At 32.8% G+C, this 15,397-nt stretch overlaps 1 protein-coding gene across 1 annotated transcript in view; it reads right to left on the bottom strand.

Moving 5' to 3' along the window:
* Positions 1-13,442: 13,442 nt before the first annotated feature.
* LOC127843163 (uncharacterized) overlaps positions 13,443-15,397 on the bottom strand; it is a 99,249-nt gene continuing 97,294 nt past the window's right edge. Inside the window, exon 7 of the mRNA XM_052373022.1 lies at positions 13,443-14,903. Within this exon, the coding sequence (XP_052228982.1) occupies positions 14,781-14,903 (123 nt within the window). The 3' untranslated portion in view covers positions 13,443-14,780. The remainder of the gene's footprint in view (positions 14,904-15,397) is intronic.

Here is a 15,397-nt window from a genome sequence, read left to right as displayed (position 1 = left end):
TAAATCGGCCCTAGGCGCATAATGGCTCCTGGGCCAAAGGCCCTCGGGCAGTTATGTCGGCAGCGGGCCGATTAATCATCATCATCATCATCATCATCATCATCATCATCATCATCATCATCATCATCATCATTATCATCATCATCATCATCATCATCATCATCATCATCATCATAATCATCACCACCATCATCATCATCATCATCATCATCATCACCATCACCACCATCACCATCATCATCATCATCATTATCATCGTAATCATCATCATTATAATCACCACTACCACCCCACCATCACCACCACCACCGTCGTCGTCAACGTCATCATCATCATTATAATCATCATAATCGTCATCATAATCATCATCATCATCATCATCATCATCATCATCATCATCATCATCATCATCATCATCATCATCATCATCATCATCATCATCATCATCATCATCATCATCATCATCATCATCATCATTATCATCATCATTATCATCATCATCATAATCATCATCATCATCAGCATCATCATCATATCATCATCATATCATCATGATCATCATCATCATCATCATTATCATCATCATCATCATCATCATTTTTATCATCTCTATCGTCATTATCTGGACCGGTCTGGTCGTTGGGGGAAATGAGGAATGAGAGTTGGATGAGGTTTTCTTGGGTCGGAGTTTGGTGGGGAAGCTGATATAGATGCTTGTCCACAACCTTCTCAGTATTGTCATAGCTGCGTTGGACATAGAGAATAACAGGTCTAATAGTTTTGTAATATATCAGACGAGGCTGAGAGTAAAATTAATGACCATTCTTGCCGAGCTGTTATTGTCTTCGTGCCTAGCTTGATATATTACAAAATGACCGGGCAGTAATCTGTTTTTCTGTATCAGACCTCTATGTTCCCCATTTTATAAGAAATAGTTAAAAAAATAATCGCTAAAACGCTGTATTTTTTTTCTGGGAAAGAATATGATTTTTGACGCTTGATGTGTTTATAATTACGTCATGAGTACTTGCGCTTAACATTTGTAAAATATGCTTTTTGTCTTTTATGTTTCGGTTTGTGTATGGCATAATTATAAAATCTTGATATCAAATTGTTTGTCCTGTTGAATCTGATTCTATTTAAACAAAAAGGTTAACTTTATAGTTGATGTCGATTTATATGAACTATCTCCACGAATTGACTGATATAAAAACTTCCTGTTGAACTGTTATAAAAATATATCAGGCAGCGTTATATCAGGCATATATCATTATAGCGGTATGATAAATTGGAATTGTTTTTGGAACTCAGTGGTACTGGTATCATCCTTCAACATAGTTGCATCCAAGAACTTGAAGATTGTCGCTGTTTCCTGCCTTCAGATGCCCATGATTGTGTCTGCACTGTTGTTGTAAGCGCCTTTGCAATGGTGTCCGACTTTTCCGTGCTAACACTTTAAATTTCAGTCGTGTGTCGTGTCTCTGTTAAAAGGGCGGTTGCGGTGCTTTATAATTTAAATTGAAAAAGTGCAGCGGTTTAAACATGTGGGTAATATTTTTTTGTAAATGTTAAACATGAAATTTGGATTAAAACATATAAACAAACGCATGTATATGATGATATCGTTATGTCGTTAACAATTTGGCCATTATCAATTTAAATTACAAACAAATTATATGTACAAAAAGAAAAGTGCATTAAAAATGTGCGAGGCATGAGGCATATTTTTTTGGGAGTAACAAGATTCCAGCATACAACGGGCGTTGTGTTTAATATGTTGAAAACATTAAAACATTCCCATCTTTGAAACCTGATATCTGCTTATTGACTTCTGTTTGCCAATTTTACAATTGAAGATAATGTTATGTCAGTAAAAGAATGCGTAAAATTTGACACATTTCCGTGAGCTTACATACCATACGATCATATATTTCATGTTTTTATCAGGAATATTTCAAATCATAAATAATTGAGCCGCGTTCTGAGAAAACTGGGCTTAATGCATGTGCGTAAAGTGTCGTTCCAGATTAGCCTTTTCAGTCAGCACAGGCTAATCAGGGACGACACTTTCCGCTTTTATGACATATTTAATTTAAATGAAGTATCTTCTTATCAAAAATCTAATTTAGGCGGAAAGTGTCGTCCCTGATTAGCCTGTGTGGACTGCACAGGCTAATCTGGGACGACAATTTACGCACATTCATTATGCCCAGTTTTCTCAGAACACGACTCATATAATTAAATCTCGTGATAAAGTACATGGAATTTCATTTTTCCAATTTCTGAGCTAAATTAGTATCTAGCCTCTATTTGTTAAAACAATAAAGAAACATATGACAAGTGATTTACGGAACTCGTTAAAACTTTAATAAAACTTCCAATAACGATGGTTTTCAATTAATAAGTTATTTAACGTACAGCAATATCATATTTATATTCGGATCCCTATGTCAAAATTGAAATTCTATAACATGAATATTATATGTCACTGACATGTCAACGAAGAAACGATATTGCCAATACAAGGATTGTTTTGCTTAAAAATATTGCCACAATATTTTAACGACATCGTTCACACAAGAGTACACGGAAGTCACGCAGAGCTCGCTGTTCTGATAGTAAGATAAATAATAATATGTGTATAGAAATTGACATAAGCGGTACAATTCTATATATCTAGCGAAATATTCGGAATAATAATAGTTTAGAAGGTCTTTCGTCTATAATGGTTTTTATGCAAAATACTACGGAAGGTTAACTGAAACATAATCATCTTTGAACAAACACTCAAAACAAATATGTAACTGCTTCTCTTCAGAAAGTAAATCTCCTATTGTATAAACAACTATATTACATGTATATTGTTAAATCTAAGTGTAAACCAAAGTAACACTTCAATACACAATCGCTATATGCAAAACAAGAGATATTGTACACAACACATACAATGATTACAACTTGAATCACCAACTTGTCACTTTCAATTTAAGGCAATCTGTGATGAGACAGGTTGTATGGAGCTCCAGACCTCTCACTGGTCAAGAATTGACATCGAAATTGTTTGAACCTTTAGCACTTACTACTTAGATACGTATTTTTACGCATTTGTAAGCCCTAAGAAAGATTTATTTTATAGAAGAACTTTCTGACTAGATTAAAATTTTAAGGCTTCATTTCCGAAACTTAGATACTGATGAGCAGCAAACAGCATAAAACCTGAACAGACTGCGAGTTGCTCGCAGGCTGTTTTGATGTTATGCTGTTTGCACATTTTCACTTTGCTTTAAAGTGGGAAAGGGTTAATGTAAATTGATACGTATCAGAAGCAGAAGTATTACCACTCACTGCAATATTACTTGTGCCTTCACCCATATACTATTTTTACATGGTAGCATACGTAGGTTTCATTGTTATTCTTGGTTTCCGTATAACAATGACTTCGTAATTATGAGTCATCCGCGTTGAGACATAAACTCTATTAAAACCAACCGTATCTAAGATATCTTATTGTGTAATGAGTTAAGTGTTCCTGATCGTTAAATATGCACGTTTAATTAACTATGATATACCAGTGCAATTCCCATTCCCAAAAACATCACTGAATAGTTGTTACCGACTCAAGATGGTTCAGTTGTCATAGTAGGATCGCAGGCCTCTTGTCGATGGCTATAATTTGGTTTTTAGTTAATCGTATGAGATGTGTAACGATGTTGGCGTCTTGTTATCTTACACTTTTCAAACAAATTGAGAATAGTAAATACAGGTGTTTATACGTCTTGGAGCTTTACATTCTTCAAAATGGCCCCCAAAATAATATACTTAAATAATTTATATATTTTTAGGCAAATAATTGTGAGGCCGATATGACACGCTCAACTAACGGGTAATGGAATTTAACCCATTTATGCCTAGTTGACTCTCTCATCCTTCTAAATTGGATCAATTTATTTCCCAAATTAGGGATGTCAAGTATATTTATTTCTATATTTAGAATATTTCTTACAGAAATTTCTTTAAGCAAACAGCGCAGACCCTGATGAGACGCCGCATCATGCGGCGTCTCATCTGGGTATACGCTGTTTGCCAAGTCCTTTTTTCTAGACGCTAGGCATAAATGGGTTAATATTCCGTCTGCAATATCAACAAGCCATATCCAATTAGATGTGGTAACTAATCTGTATAAGATTTCTATAATTTAACACTCCTGTGTTATACAGAAGACATTGACATTTCCAAGAAACAAATTTGTCAGATTGTTATACATATTAAATGAATTATGTTGTGAAAACCAATTAAGAACAGAGGACGTACATGAACAGGAAATAGAAATGATGTATAACTCCAGACCAACGTGTTATTTTCCATACAAACTACAATGATAACTATATTATTGTTAAGTGAACAATCCCGTTAAGGAACGATACAATCAAAAGAGATTACCAACATCGCCAATAACTTGCACACACTTTCCTTGTCAACTTTAAACATACATTAAAATTCAAAAAAAAAAAGAATTTTAGTATAACACCGGACATACAACAAATAGTGCATATCATACAAGCTTCATGTTATACTTTTGATAGTGTAAGCGCATTTCTTCGATAACCGAGTGCAAGCGTTCCGCACGTGTGTTCAATGTAAGAAGGATCTCATGCTATTGGTGGTTACCGCAATTTCATTTGTATTAGTTTTCTAAAGAAATATTGCGAAGATTAACTAGAAAATATAATTTAGTGTCAAGCATAGTTTACATTGAAGATTTTATGTCTTAATGTTAAGACTGGGCATACCACATGGCGCGGACGTTGCGGTTTGATAAGGGTGCTTCCTATAATGTATCATAATAACATTTTCAATAAAGAAGCATTTTTCTCTGGAAGATTATACTTGAACAAAATAAAACATATGACTACCCACTGTATCGTTGTAAAATAATTAGAGTCCACTCATTTCGGCTGAATCTCGTTTATAAAATATTAACAACGAATGTATCGATATGGAACACTGTACGTAACATGAAAATGTTATATCAATCAGCTCCAAGGCTACCAGACTTTAAAATAGTCTTCGGGCAAACTGTTTAATTAAGCACTTTTATGTCTGTCAGTTTGTATTTGACAGGAAAAAAACATTTGTATTTTCAACACGAAAATTCATCCCGTATTATAATAACTAGTTTATTTAAATCAGTTCTATCTATTTATGCATTCGTATCCCATATTGATAAAATGTAATGCTCGTGTTAATTTTCCTTTAATTACAAGACATTGGTATCTTGTTAGCAACACTTGGGATGGAAACTTGTCGTGCAGCCTCGTCTTCGTACGGAGTTCTAATTAGTATTCGAATTATTTATTCATTAGTAAATGCCCTCGCATGACTTGTCTTCAAAGATAAAAGCTCGACGCTTTTAATACCGATTTAGGAGCGAAGCAAAGCGGTTTTACCATACAACAAAGTACCAAATAACACAGAGGTACGTGCTTTTTAGACAAAATGTTAGTGGAATTGTGTTGTATTTATAAAACATTGGTAGATGTGTTCATGGATTTATAATTAATTCTTTTGAAATATTAGTTTCGTTTCAATATATGTATTTCCTTGTAAGGTATGGAAAAGTTAAAAAAATTTCGATGAAAAAATATATTTATTAATACTTTATTTTTCACAACGCCGTCTTCATACTATTAAAAGGGTTTAAAATCAACCATATATCGCACTTTTTTAATATTTTATTGAATTTATGGTTATTTGTGTACGTCAAATATGTGTGAGTTCTCATTTTTCTCTCATATTAAAATTTAATTTCACCCACGTATATTTGATGCATTCTTTTTTCTCAAATGCAAACGAAATAAGCTATTGAAATAACTTAAACATGCGTTTCGTAAATATATACGAGCGTTGTTTATTGAATCGACAATCATAAGGAAATACAGATAGAGCCAATGAGGTTTAGAGTTATAATTTTAACTTTAACCAACATTAAAAAAGACATAATGTAATTATAACCGTATGACATGCTATATGTTTAACATGGTATACCCTGTTTATTATTTGATATAAATAAGATTTATCGATGAAGGAATTGCGGCATAATTATTTTCTAAAAATGAACAAAGTATAAGTAATGAACACACCGAAAAACACACCTCGTGTCTAAATGGTTTTGTTTTCTTTTAAATAAATTTTCTGTTTATTATATTATATCACACTACGATAAACAATAAACATTAAAAACGCACGCGCATCGCTATTGTATAAATCAAGTTTTTTCCAAACTTAACTATCAGAGGTTCATAGAAAATTTTATTTCAGGAATAAGGATTTAAAACTTGTATTGAGACTTTATAAGCACAAAGTCTCCTTAAATACAAAACAGGTTTGCATATTTTTATAAAAGTATAATAATATAAGTTTATGGAATGAAAAAACTAACATATTCAAATAACAATTTTAATATGATACCTGACACCTTAAAAGCGTTGAAATATAACGTGTCGTTATAAATGTTGTGACGCTGCATGAATTTTTTTTCCTAATATATGCTTCATAAAGATTAAACTATTATTTCGAATATAATATGAAATTCGTAATTGGATAATACCTGTATTTTTTCTAAATCATTAAATAAGTACTATAATTTTATTTAGCTTTTTAGCGGAAATCTTAAAGTAACAATACTTAAACTTATTTAATGTAGTCCAATTGTGTCCCTTAAAAGAAACAAAATACCATTGTTTAATATAGTTGTGTAAGGTTTTACTATGATATCCTACAACACATCATTATTAATACGTAATAAAATTCAAAAGCGTTCTGATTGCATACTTTAATGTTGTGAACAAATACAAGCTGAAACGACGATGGAAAGGTATAAAAATACTAAAAATATAGTGTTATAAAATAAACAATTAAGCAAGGCCGATATATATTTTATCTAAATGCTAACGTTTCGGTGACGTTTATCTTTAACTGTTGGTAAGTACTTTATAATTAAAACGAAAATGCCAACTAGAATTCCTGTATAACTGAATAAAACGTTATTATAACTTCATATTGCAGATACTAATTAAAGTCTAGTTTTGCCTGCAAACTAATAACAATAGACGATAATTCATCATGTAAATTTATTTCCTTCATTGTAATTGATTTCTATAACCGAAAACAGGAACATAATTTCGATAGTTGTAAAGTATATCATTTTAATGGCAACGGTAAAGTTATTCAATTCAAATGAATGGTCAAACTAATATTTAACGTACGATGAAACGACATTCGTTAATATGTTCCAATTCAAAACCATACTTATTTTTTACCAAAATAAATATTGTATAAATGAAACGCTAGAAATATGTTTTCATGATATCAATTTTGTTACTGTCCGCTTAGTTTGTCTTTTTGGGCAAGTAGGAAAATACAGGATAAAAACTAAAACCAAATACAAATGATAACAACTGGACAGACCTCGGTTAAACCTCTCTTTATATAAAACAAAGTAATTCTCAAATATTCCGAAAAATAAGCACCATTTAAATGGTATGCTTTTGTGATACTCAAAAGTCGTTTCCAGCTTTTTTTGTTTTCAGAAATCGTTTGACACAACTGACAAATATGCAAACAATTAGTTACTTTTCTGTAGTATTTAATCGCACATATTTGTTGATGTCTCCTGTGATAACTCAGATGCTCATTGACAACTTATAGTGAATATTCTATGGGTACCAATAATTTTAAAACATGTTAATTATTATACTCAATGCACAGGCCCGTAGCAAGGGTTTTTAAAAGGGGGGTGCAAATTTTCCCATCAACGATTGTTATTGAGCAACGAAGGGGGTAGGTGCGGGAGAGGTTGTCCCTCTCCTGCAATCGGGGGGTTTGGAGGCCCCCCCCCCTCCCCTAGCAAATTTTGAAAATGAAACTTAAAATTTTGCATGCTGGTCACTTTTTATCCGTATTTAGAGACTGAAGTTATAGAGCATTTTTATATGAAATTTCACTTTCATTGACCATACTCAGTGATTGATCAGAAATGTTGGGTTCGCACCCCCTGGCTACGGGTATGACAGTCCCGTAGCCAGCGTTTTGAAAAGGGGGTGCGAATTTTTCCATCAACGATTGTTATTGAGCAACTACGTGGCGATGGGGGTATATGCGGGAGAGGCTGACCCCCTTCTGCAATCGGGGGTTACTTAGTGACTGATCAGAAATGTTGGGTTCGAAAGCACCCAACGCACCCCCCCCCCCCTTCCTGGCTGCGGGTATGTGGAATTAAGGCAAAATAAACAAAAATTAATCATCATACACACATGTTAAGAGATGTGTTCACATAGACTTACAAAGGTCCCATGTTTATTTAGAGTTAAGACACTTAGCATGGACTTTTTAAGTTATTCTTATTTTTTATCTTCCACATATGTTCATGGTGTAAATTAAAGGGCATGTTTTTACATAAAAAAAGTTATTTTAAGATGTTGAGAACACTCTTGTGTGACTTTTAGTTTCAATTTCATATAAATGCTTTTTGCTCTTTTATTGCAATAAAGTTCAAACTGTTATGCTATGAGATTTATTTATATTACACTCTTATATTGTGCAATTAGAACGCTGGACCAAGAATGAAGTTTTGAGCTACTTTAAACCGTTTGAACCGCATAGCGCTTTGCGTTGACCGTTCAAAGGCGATGAACCCCAGTTGTATTCATTTTGTGAGGAGTCGTGCATCTCATGTCTATTATATGGGTTTGGTATCATACTGCTCTTTCAATAGGTTCCTTAAAATAAAAAGGACCAAATGTTAGTAAAGTGCTACTCTCTTGTAGGGGCATATGGTTTCACAGTTTCTATTGGGAGCCTTATTAAGCAGCTTCACAATTACAATTCAATGCATGGTTTCGTTTCAGATGACTCGCCCAGTGCTTTTAGTGGTCGTGTTGGCATGTCTCTACATGCATCAGGTATTTTGCCAAATCAGCTTTTCCACGCACTGGGGTACGGGAAAGCGTTCACCCGTGTTCGACAGTCAAAACCAGCCGCTGTCTAACATTCTCGCTGACGCCAGCCCAATCGAGGAGTGTTATTCAAAACTGAAGTACAATTTGTTAAAGTACATGACCTTAAAACTTGAGGTAATTATACAAAGCATGTATGTACTTACATGACAGACGTTTGAAAGGATAAAAAAATCGTGATGAACGCGTTCAATTTGTTTTATTCAGAAATGTTAAGTTCTCTAACACTACAGTGCTTTAAATGTTTGACTAAAATGTATTTTTTTATACAAATGTTTACTAAGGTAACAAATTTAATTAGCCTAATTATTTCTATAATATTAATATACATTGAAATCACATATGCACTGGTATAAAGATAATTGCTGGTTTATAAAACAGTTTTTATTGCGAAAATATGTTCGTGTGTGGTTACAGACTAATTCAAAATGTATGCTATTTAGCCCTTGTACTTGTCTTTTTCAAAGACGTTGCTGTTGTCATTGCAATTAAAGACACGTGCATTAAAATGTTGCAAAACAATGGCCAAATATTTTGTTTTGTTATCGGGTTATTCCCAAAGGAAATAACGCTGTATAAATAAATTGCATATATATTAATCATTTTATGCCCGCCAAGAAGTGCGTCATATAATTCACAATACTCGCATACTTATAGCGGAAAGTAAACTTGCTCAGCTTTTCAAACTATTTATATTTGTAATATTATGCTTCCGCTATCGTAGTGTAAAGGCTCTCTTTTACTTCACATGCTTATACAGTTAGGACAAAAATATCTGTCATTTTACCCGTTCAGAACAATATTCCAGTGTTTTTTTACAGTTGTACATTTAAAATTATTCAGCTTGTTTACGAATCACATTCGCACATTAATGATGTTCTTTTTTAAGCCAAGCTTAAGCCGCACTGTAAAGGTTAACATTTGTTGTGCCAAGTCGGCTCACATACAAAATTGTCCTCGTCATTATACTTATTGCAGGGCAAGTAGTCCCTACAAAGTATGTCCGAAATTTACTGTCATATAGCGTATTTTATAGCGCTTAAATAAATGTTTATTTGTTAAAACGGCAACTTGCATCTATGAGAAAATAGTATGGGTATACACTTTCTTAAAAAGAAACTAGTATACAAAGGGCACTCAAAAGCATTAAATACAAATGGAATGCGTTTTCTTTTGGGGTAATACCTTGAAGATGTTTATCAGTAAAGTACGGAAACGTATATGGTACAACCCAATAATATGGTCATCCCGAATGAGTTTATATCGCCGTACTGTGAAATAACATGGTATGTTGTCATAGTTTTGTAGTTTTTTCCCTCGTAATTTTACTCGCCATAACGACATTAAGTTAAAGTCCCGACGTAAATGTTTCCGGCTTTTCCCAAGAACATATTTGGTCGACATGATCTAAGTCAACAAATCAACATAATTTTTACGTCATGCTCCTGTGAAAATGACTTTCCATCATAGTTTAAGTCGACACGATTAGTTATTTTTTACGCGATGACCCCTTTTTCATATCATGCCGTCACATATTGTTGACATCATCACAGCATCAAGGTGTACCATATACGCTTCCATAGCAAAGTCAGAAAATTAAACATTTTCACTCGCGAAAGAGCTTGTTCATTAAACGTATCTTCCCACGTGCCTGCAAAAAATAAATCAAAAAAGTATTACCACGAAAGCAAATATATATGACCTCTAGATGTATATAGTCTTTGAACAATTTGACGCGTAGTCATGTACCGCAAGCAGTGTATGTTCTCTTCTCTTTTCAGAAAGAGTTGCAGCACGCAAGGGAATGCTTGATGGCAGAAAAAGATGTAGAGTACAAGTGAGAAAAATAACACGTGTGCTTTTATGTATAGATACTTTCCAAATCTATGTGCCCAAACAAAGTGTATTGTGTCATATAATGTGTTGCGCAAACCAGTTTGGTCACAATAGAAGCACATCATAAGACAGCATTTGAAAGACATAATGAGTTTTAAACATATAGGCTTACCTCACATTTCGGCATTAAATTTTCTTTTTGTTTGTTTATGTATTAAGGCCCGTTTTTGGTCTAGATTTTTTATAATCCCCGAATTTATATTGACTTGTTAATTTTGTTTAGAGTATTTGTATTTCCTACAAAGAACAACAACAAAGTAATTAAATTCTGTACAATGAATGATTTAATTTTTAAACTTATAATTAACTACACTACTGATTGTTTACAAATATATCTCACTGTACTTAACATTTTTATATTATGATTCTATTTTATATAGTAATGTTATTCTAATCCAATTGTTGGTAATGTGTTCATTTTCCAGGTGAAAGTCTTCAAAGCGAAGCGATGGACGATAAAGTTTAAAAAACGAAATATGCTATTATATGTAAACATTGAAGGTGGACGCGTATGTGCATAGAATTGTATTGCATACAAAGAAAACTGTTACTAAATGCGATTGAACTTATAGACATTGAATTATTGTACAAATAAATTTCAGAACAAACAGTATGTTTGCGGTTGATTTACATTTGTTTAATGTCATAAGAATTCGCACTGGGAAGCATTTCGAATAAGTACTATATATACCTTGTCGGACCATCTTTAATGATCACCAAACAGTTCAAATATTATTGTGACGTACGTTTAAATAAACATTCACTTATGTAAAGTCATATTTATATCTTAGGAAAAGCCAAAATAATCCCTAGGTACAGAAACCGCCTTATCATTGTATCAACGAATTATAATGTTGAATAACGGTTGAATCGGTATGGGATTTTGAAAGGATTCTATATGTATCCGCCTTGTTTGTTCACCCAAATAGCTTTAGTGTTTGTTTTTTATCTAGCCCATTATGAAGTAAAAACATTGCTAACGATCATTGTATGTATTAACAACACTGTCGACTGTAACACCTATAAATAAAATTTTGAAACAAGAATTCTCGAATTAGTACATACAAAAAGTTCAGTGTTTCATTAAACAATATTTGCATTCCTTTATTGAGATGAATTTTATCTATTCGCGTCTATCAAAGAAGTTCGCTTTTCATGAGTTGTTTGCTGAATTAATCTTGTTACAATTATGGAAACTGAAATTGTTTGTGGTATCAGGCATTGCTATACAAAGCCTTTTATTTTGCGATCGTGATGGTGAAACCATATCCGTAGTTAGGTGAAATCATGCGCTAGAAAAAGAAGAATGGTTATTAACATATACCAATTATGTATAGTAACTATGTAATTAAAAATACGTCAGAGAGCTGACATTATCAATATATAATGATTGGTAAACAAAAGTCAACTACCCTGGATCCTATATCCATATTACTGAAGCATCAAAACACCACGGAAAATATAACATGTGAACTGAAATACATTAATGCACTGGCAACATTATAATCGCCGTTAAATAGATATTTTGCTAATTTTAAAAAAAAATCTCACATAAAAAAACATTCATTGCATTATGTTAAAGAACCACATTTGAAACAAAATAAAATGAATCTAGCCGTTCAGAGATTGAATTTCGTTTTAGTTCCATACAAGTTAATTCTAAACTTTTATATTCCTCTGCGAAAAACAGTTAAACATTTTAAAGGTACCGTCAACCACGACGACGAAAAGAAAAGTTGTAAAAAACCGTACTTTTTTATAATAACTAGTTTATATTGATTAAGATATCACGACTGGCATATTACATTACTTGAAAAAAAGTTCATATTTTCTGTATATTCGGTAATAACATTTCGCGATGTGAAATGGAAAGTACATCGCGAAAATAGGTGACATAGCGATACACACACTATAAATAACGCAAATAGATTGATCATTTTATATATAAAGTATAAACAATTCACTACGCATGCTTAATTTGCATTTACCACTTGATGATGATGATCAATCTACTGGCGTTAACTGGTAGTTACCTGGTACTGGTACCCAGGAAAATTTATTACCGAACAAACTGAAAATATGAAAACTTAACAACTTTTTTCAAGTTATGTAATATACCAGTACACCGTTCCATTCCTATGCTTTGTAAGTGTGGTGTTTTCTCGCCAAATGGTATTTTACACTATGATTAACGTTTGTTTTCCGCGATAACCCCTAAGATGACAAGATACTTTACTCGCCGATTGTATGTTTCCGGTAACGTAATAAAATGAGTTTGTGACAAACAATAACAACGAACAATTTACCCTCCTGTATATAGTATATATGTATATGTATATTACAAAACAAACGAGTGAAACACTTGAACACATGAGGACTAATTAAAATATATGTTTACATATTTCTTAACGTTGCATTATACGCAGCTTAATACGTTATTTTGCACACGAAAAATTATTATAATGAATAAAAGAAATCATGTGTCGTGTGTCAGTCTATTGGAATTACATACAATAGGAATACAATCGGATTTTAATAGAGTTTATTTGAATCATGCACAGTTGTATATGAGATGAAGAAGTTTCTATTTTTAGCACCGACCCATACATGCAGTATAAATCAAAACTTGCAGGAACATGTAGTATACAATTAAAGTGTGTAAAAACATATAGTATAAACAAAACATGTATAGATCCAGTTAATATCAATCAAAACGTTGTAGACACATATAGTATCAATCAATATCTTGAAGATATATATATTTTAAATCAAAACCTTGTAGATACATGTAGTATAAATCCAAACCTTGTTGATACATGCAGTATAAAACATAATTGTGTAGACGCATATAGGATACATCGAAACTGTGTAGATACATGAATTATAAGAAATTACTGTGTAGACACATGTAGTATAAATCAAACTTTATATTTTCATGTAGAATAAATGATTATGAGTAGACATCTTTTATAATTGAACTCTTATCAATCAAGATACGGAGAAGACACTTTTAAGTCCGTTCGATAATGATCTTTTTCATTAACGTTAATCATAATATAGCTCATGTACACGTATGAGCTCGTGAAGAATCTGTAAATAACAGACATATCCAAATTAGTGTCAATTCCATTTGCAGCAAGCTTGTGTAGCCTATAGGCTATCTATTCGCTTAAAGTGTTTAAGAGCAAATGAACAGTCAGCACTGCATGTTATCCGCAACAAATGGTTTTCAGTAAAATAACGTAATTTCTCTTAGTTTTCGACCACTTAAAAATAATTATTGTATTTCGTGTCCAAAAATTTAGATACGCAAAATATTCAAAAATTATAGTCATCCGAAAATTTAGTGAAAAAAACTAAATGTCCGAAGATTAAAAATAAATAGTAATAACATCAATAAAAAAATGCAAAAAGAATTCTACTAAAAAAAATACAACTTTACAGCTTCGCTAACTCTTGCCTGAATTGATACAGAACAAACAAGTAAAAACATCAAACATACTGCTTCCTTGATAAGAATATATCCTTGAAAAAGCTGTAGAGTAAAGCCGTTGTTTTCTACAGTTATACATGTGTTTTTACCCAAATACGCAAATGTGATGGTCCATTGTCCTCAGCGTCTTACAGGTTTTATGACCTTAATCATAATAGTCATTAATGATAGACAAAAACGCGCATATCCGAAACATTATTTTGGTCAAAAAGGGGTTGTCCGAAATCTTAGTGTCCGAAAACTTAGAGCAGTTACGGTAAACGATCAATTGACTAAAATGTATTTAACGTTAATTGTATTTATACTTTTATATGAACAATACATTGTTTCATTGACTATGGTATGGACCGCGCCTTTCAATGGTCACCGCGTGATGGCTACAAAGTCTGGGAAGCAAACACGTCACTACCGGAACTTAGACTTCTTTGCAACAGTTGCCATCGCGACCTCTGCTTGCGAATGCGTCCTGTCATCATTTTGGCAGATACAACTGCAAGAAACTGAAAACAACGATATTGAGTTGACATTCGTCATCAGATATTTCGGTATGGTATATGTTTTCAAATCGAGGTCCCAGAATCAATACAAGTGGTCACGACGTTTGACGCATTCTTTTGCTTAGACAGGTGATGTTAAATCAATGATAAAGTTTATTGTGTGAGTTGTCATTATTTCTGGGCTAAGTCTAAGTCTAAGTTGGGAGTGCTTTTCAAACCATTTAACATCATCTCATCCCTTGAATGCTGCGTAAAGACCGTTTAAAGTCAGTGACCCCAGTTTTATTCATTGTTAAATCTTTGACGTAATGTATGTACTGTCTTGTATTGCATGGACATTTTGGCCATTTGCCTTAAACAAAAAAGAGGGACGCAAATTTATGTCCAGATAAGGTTCCTGTAGTTGTATTATTCCTTTATATATTCGACAAAAATTCCTGAATACCTATCAGACACATTTCAGATACTTTCTATTTATTTATATAAAAAATAAACAA

This window comes from Dreissena polymorpha, chromosome 8 (assembly GCF_020536995.1).
Source record: "Dreissena polymorpha isolate Duluth1 chromosome 8, UMN_Dpol_1.0, whole genome shotgun sequence".
NCBI classification, from domain to species: domain Eukaryota; kingdom Metazoa; phylum Mollusca; class Bivalvia; order Myida; family Dreissenidae; genus Dreissena; species Dreissena polymorpha.
This window is presented reverse-complemented; position numbering and strand designations above follow the sequence as displayed.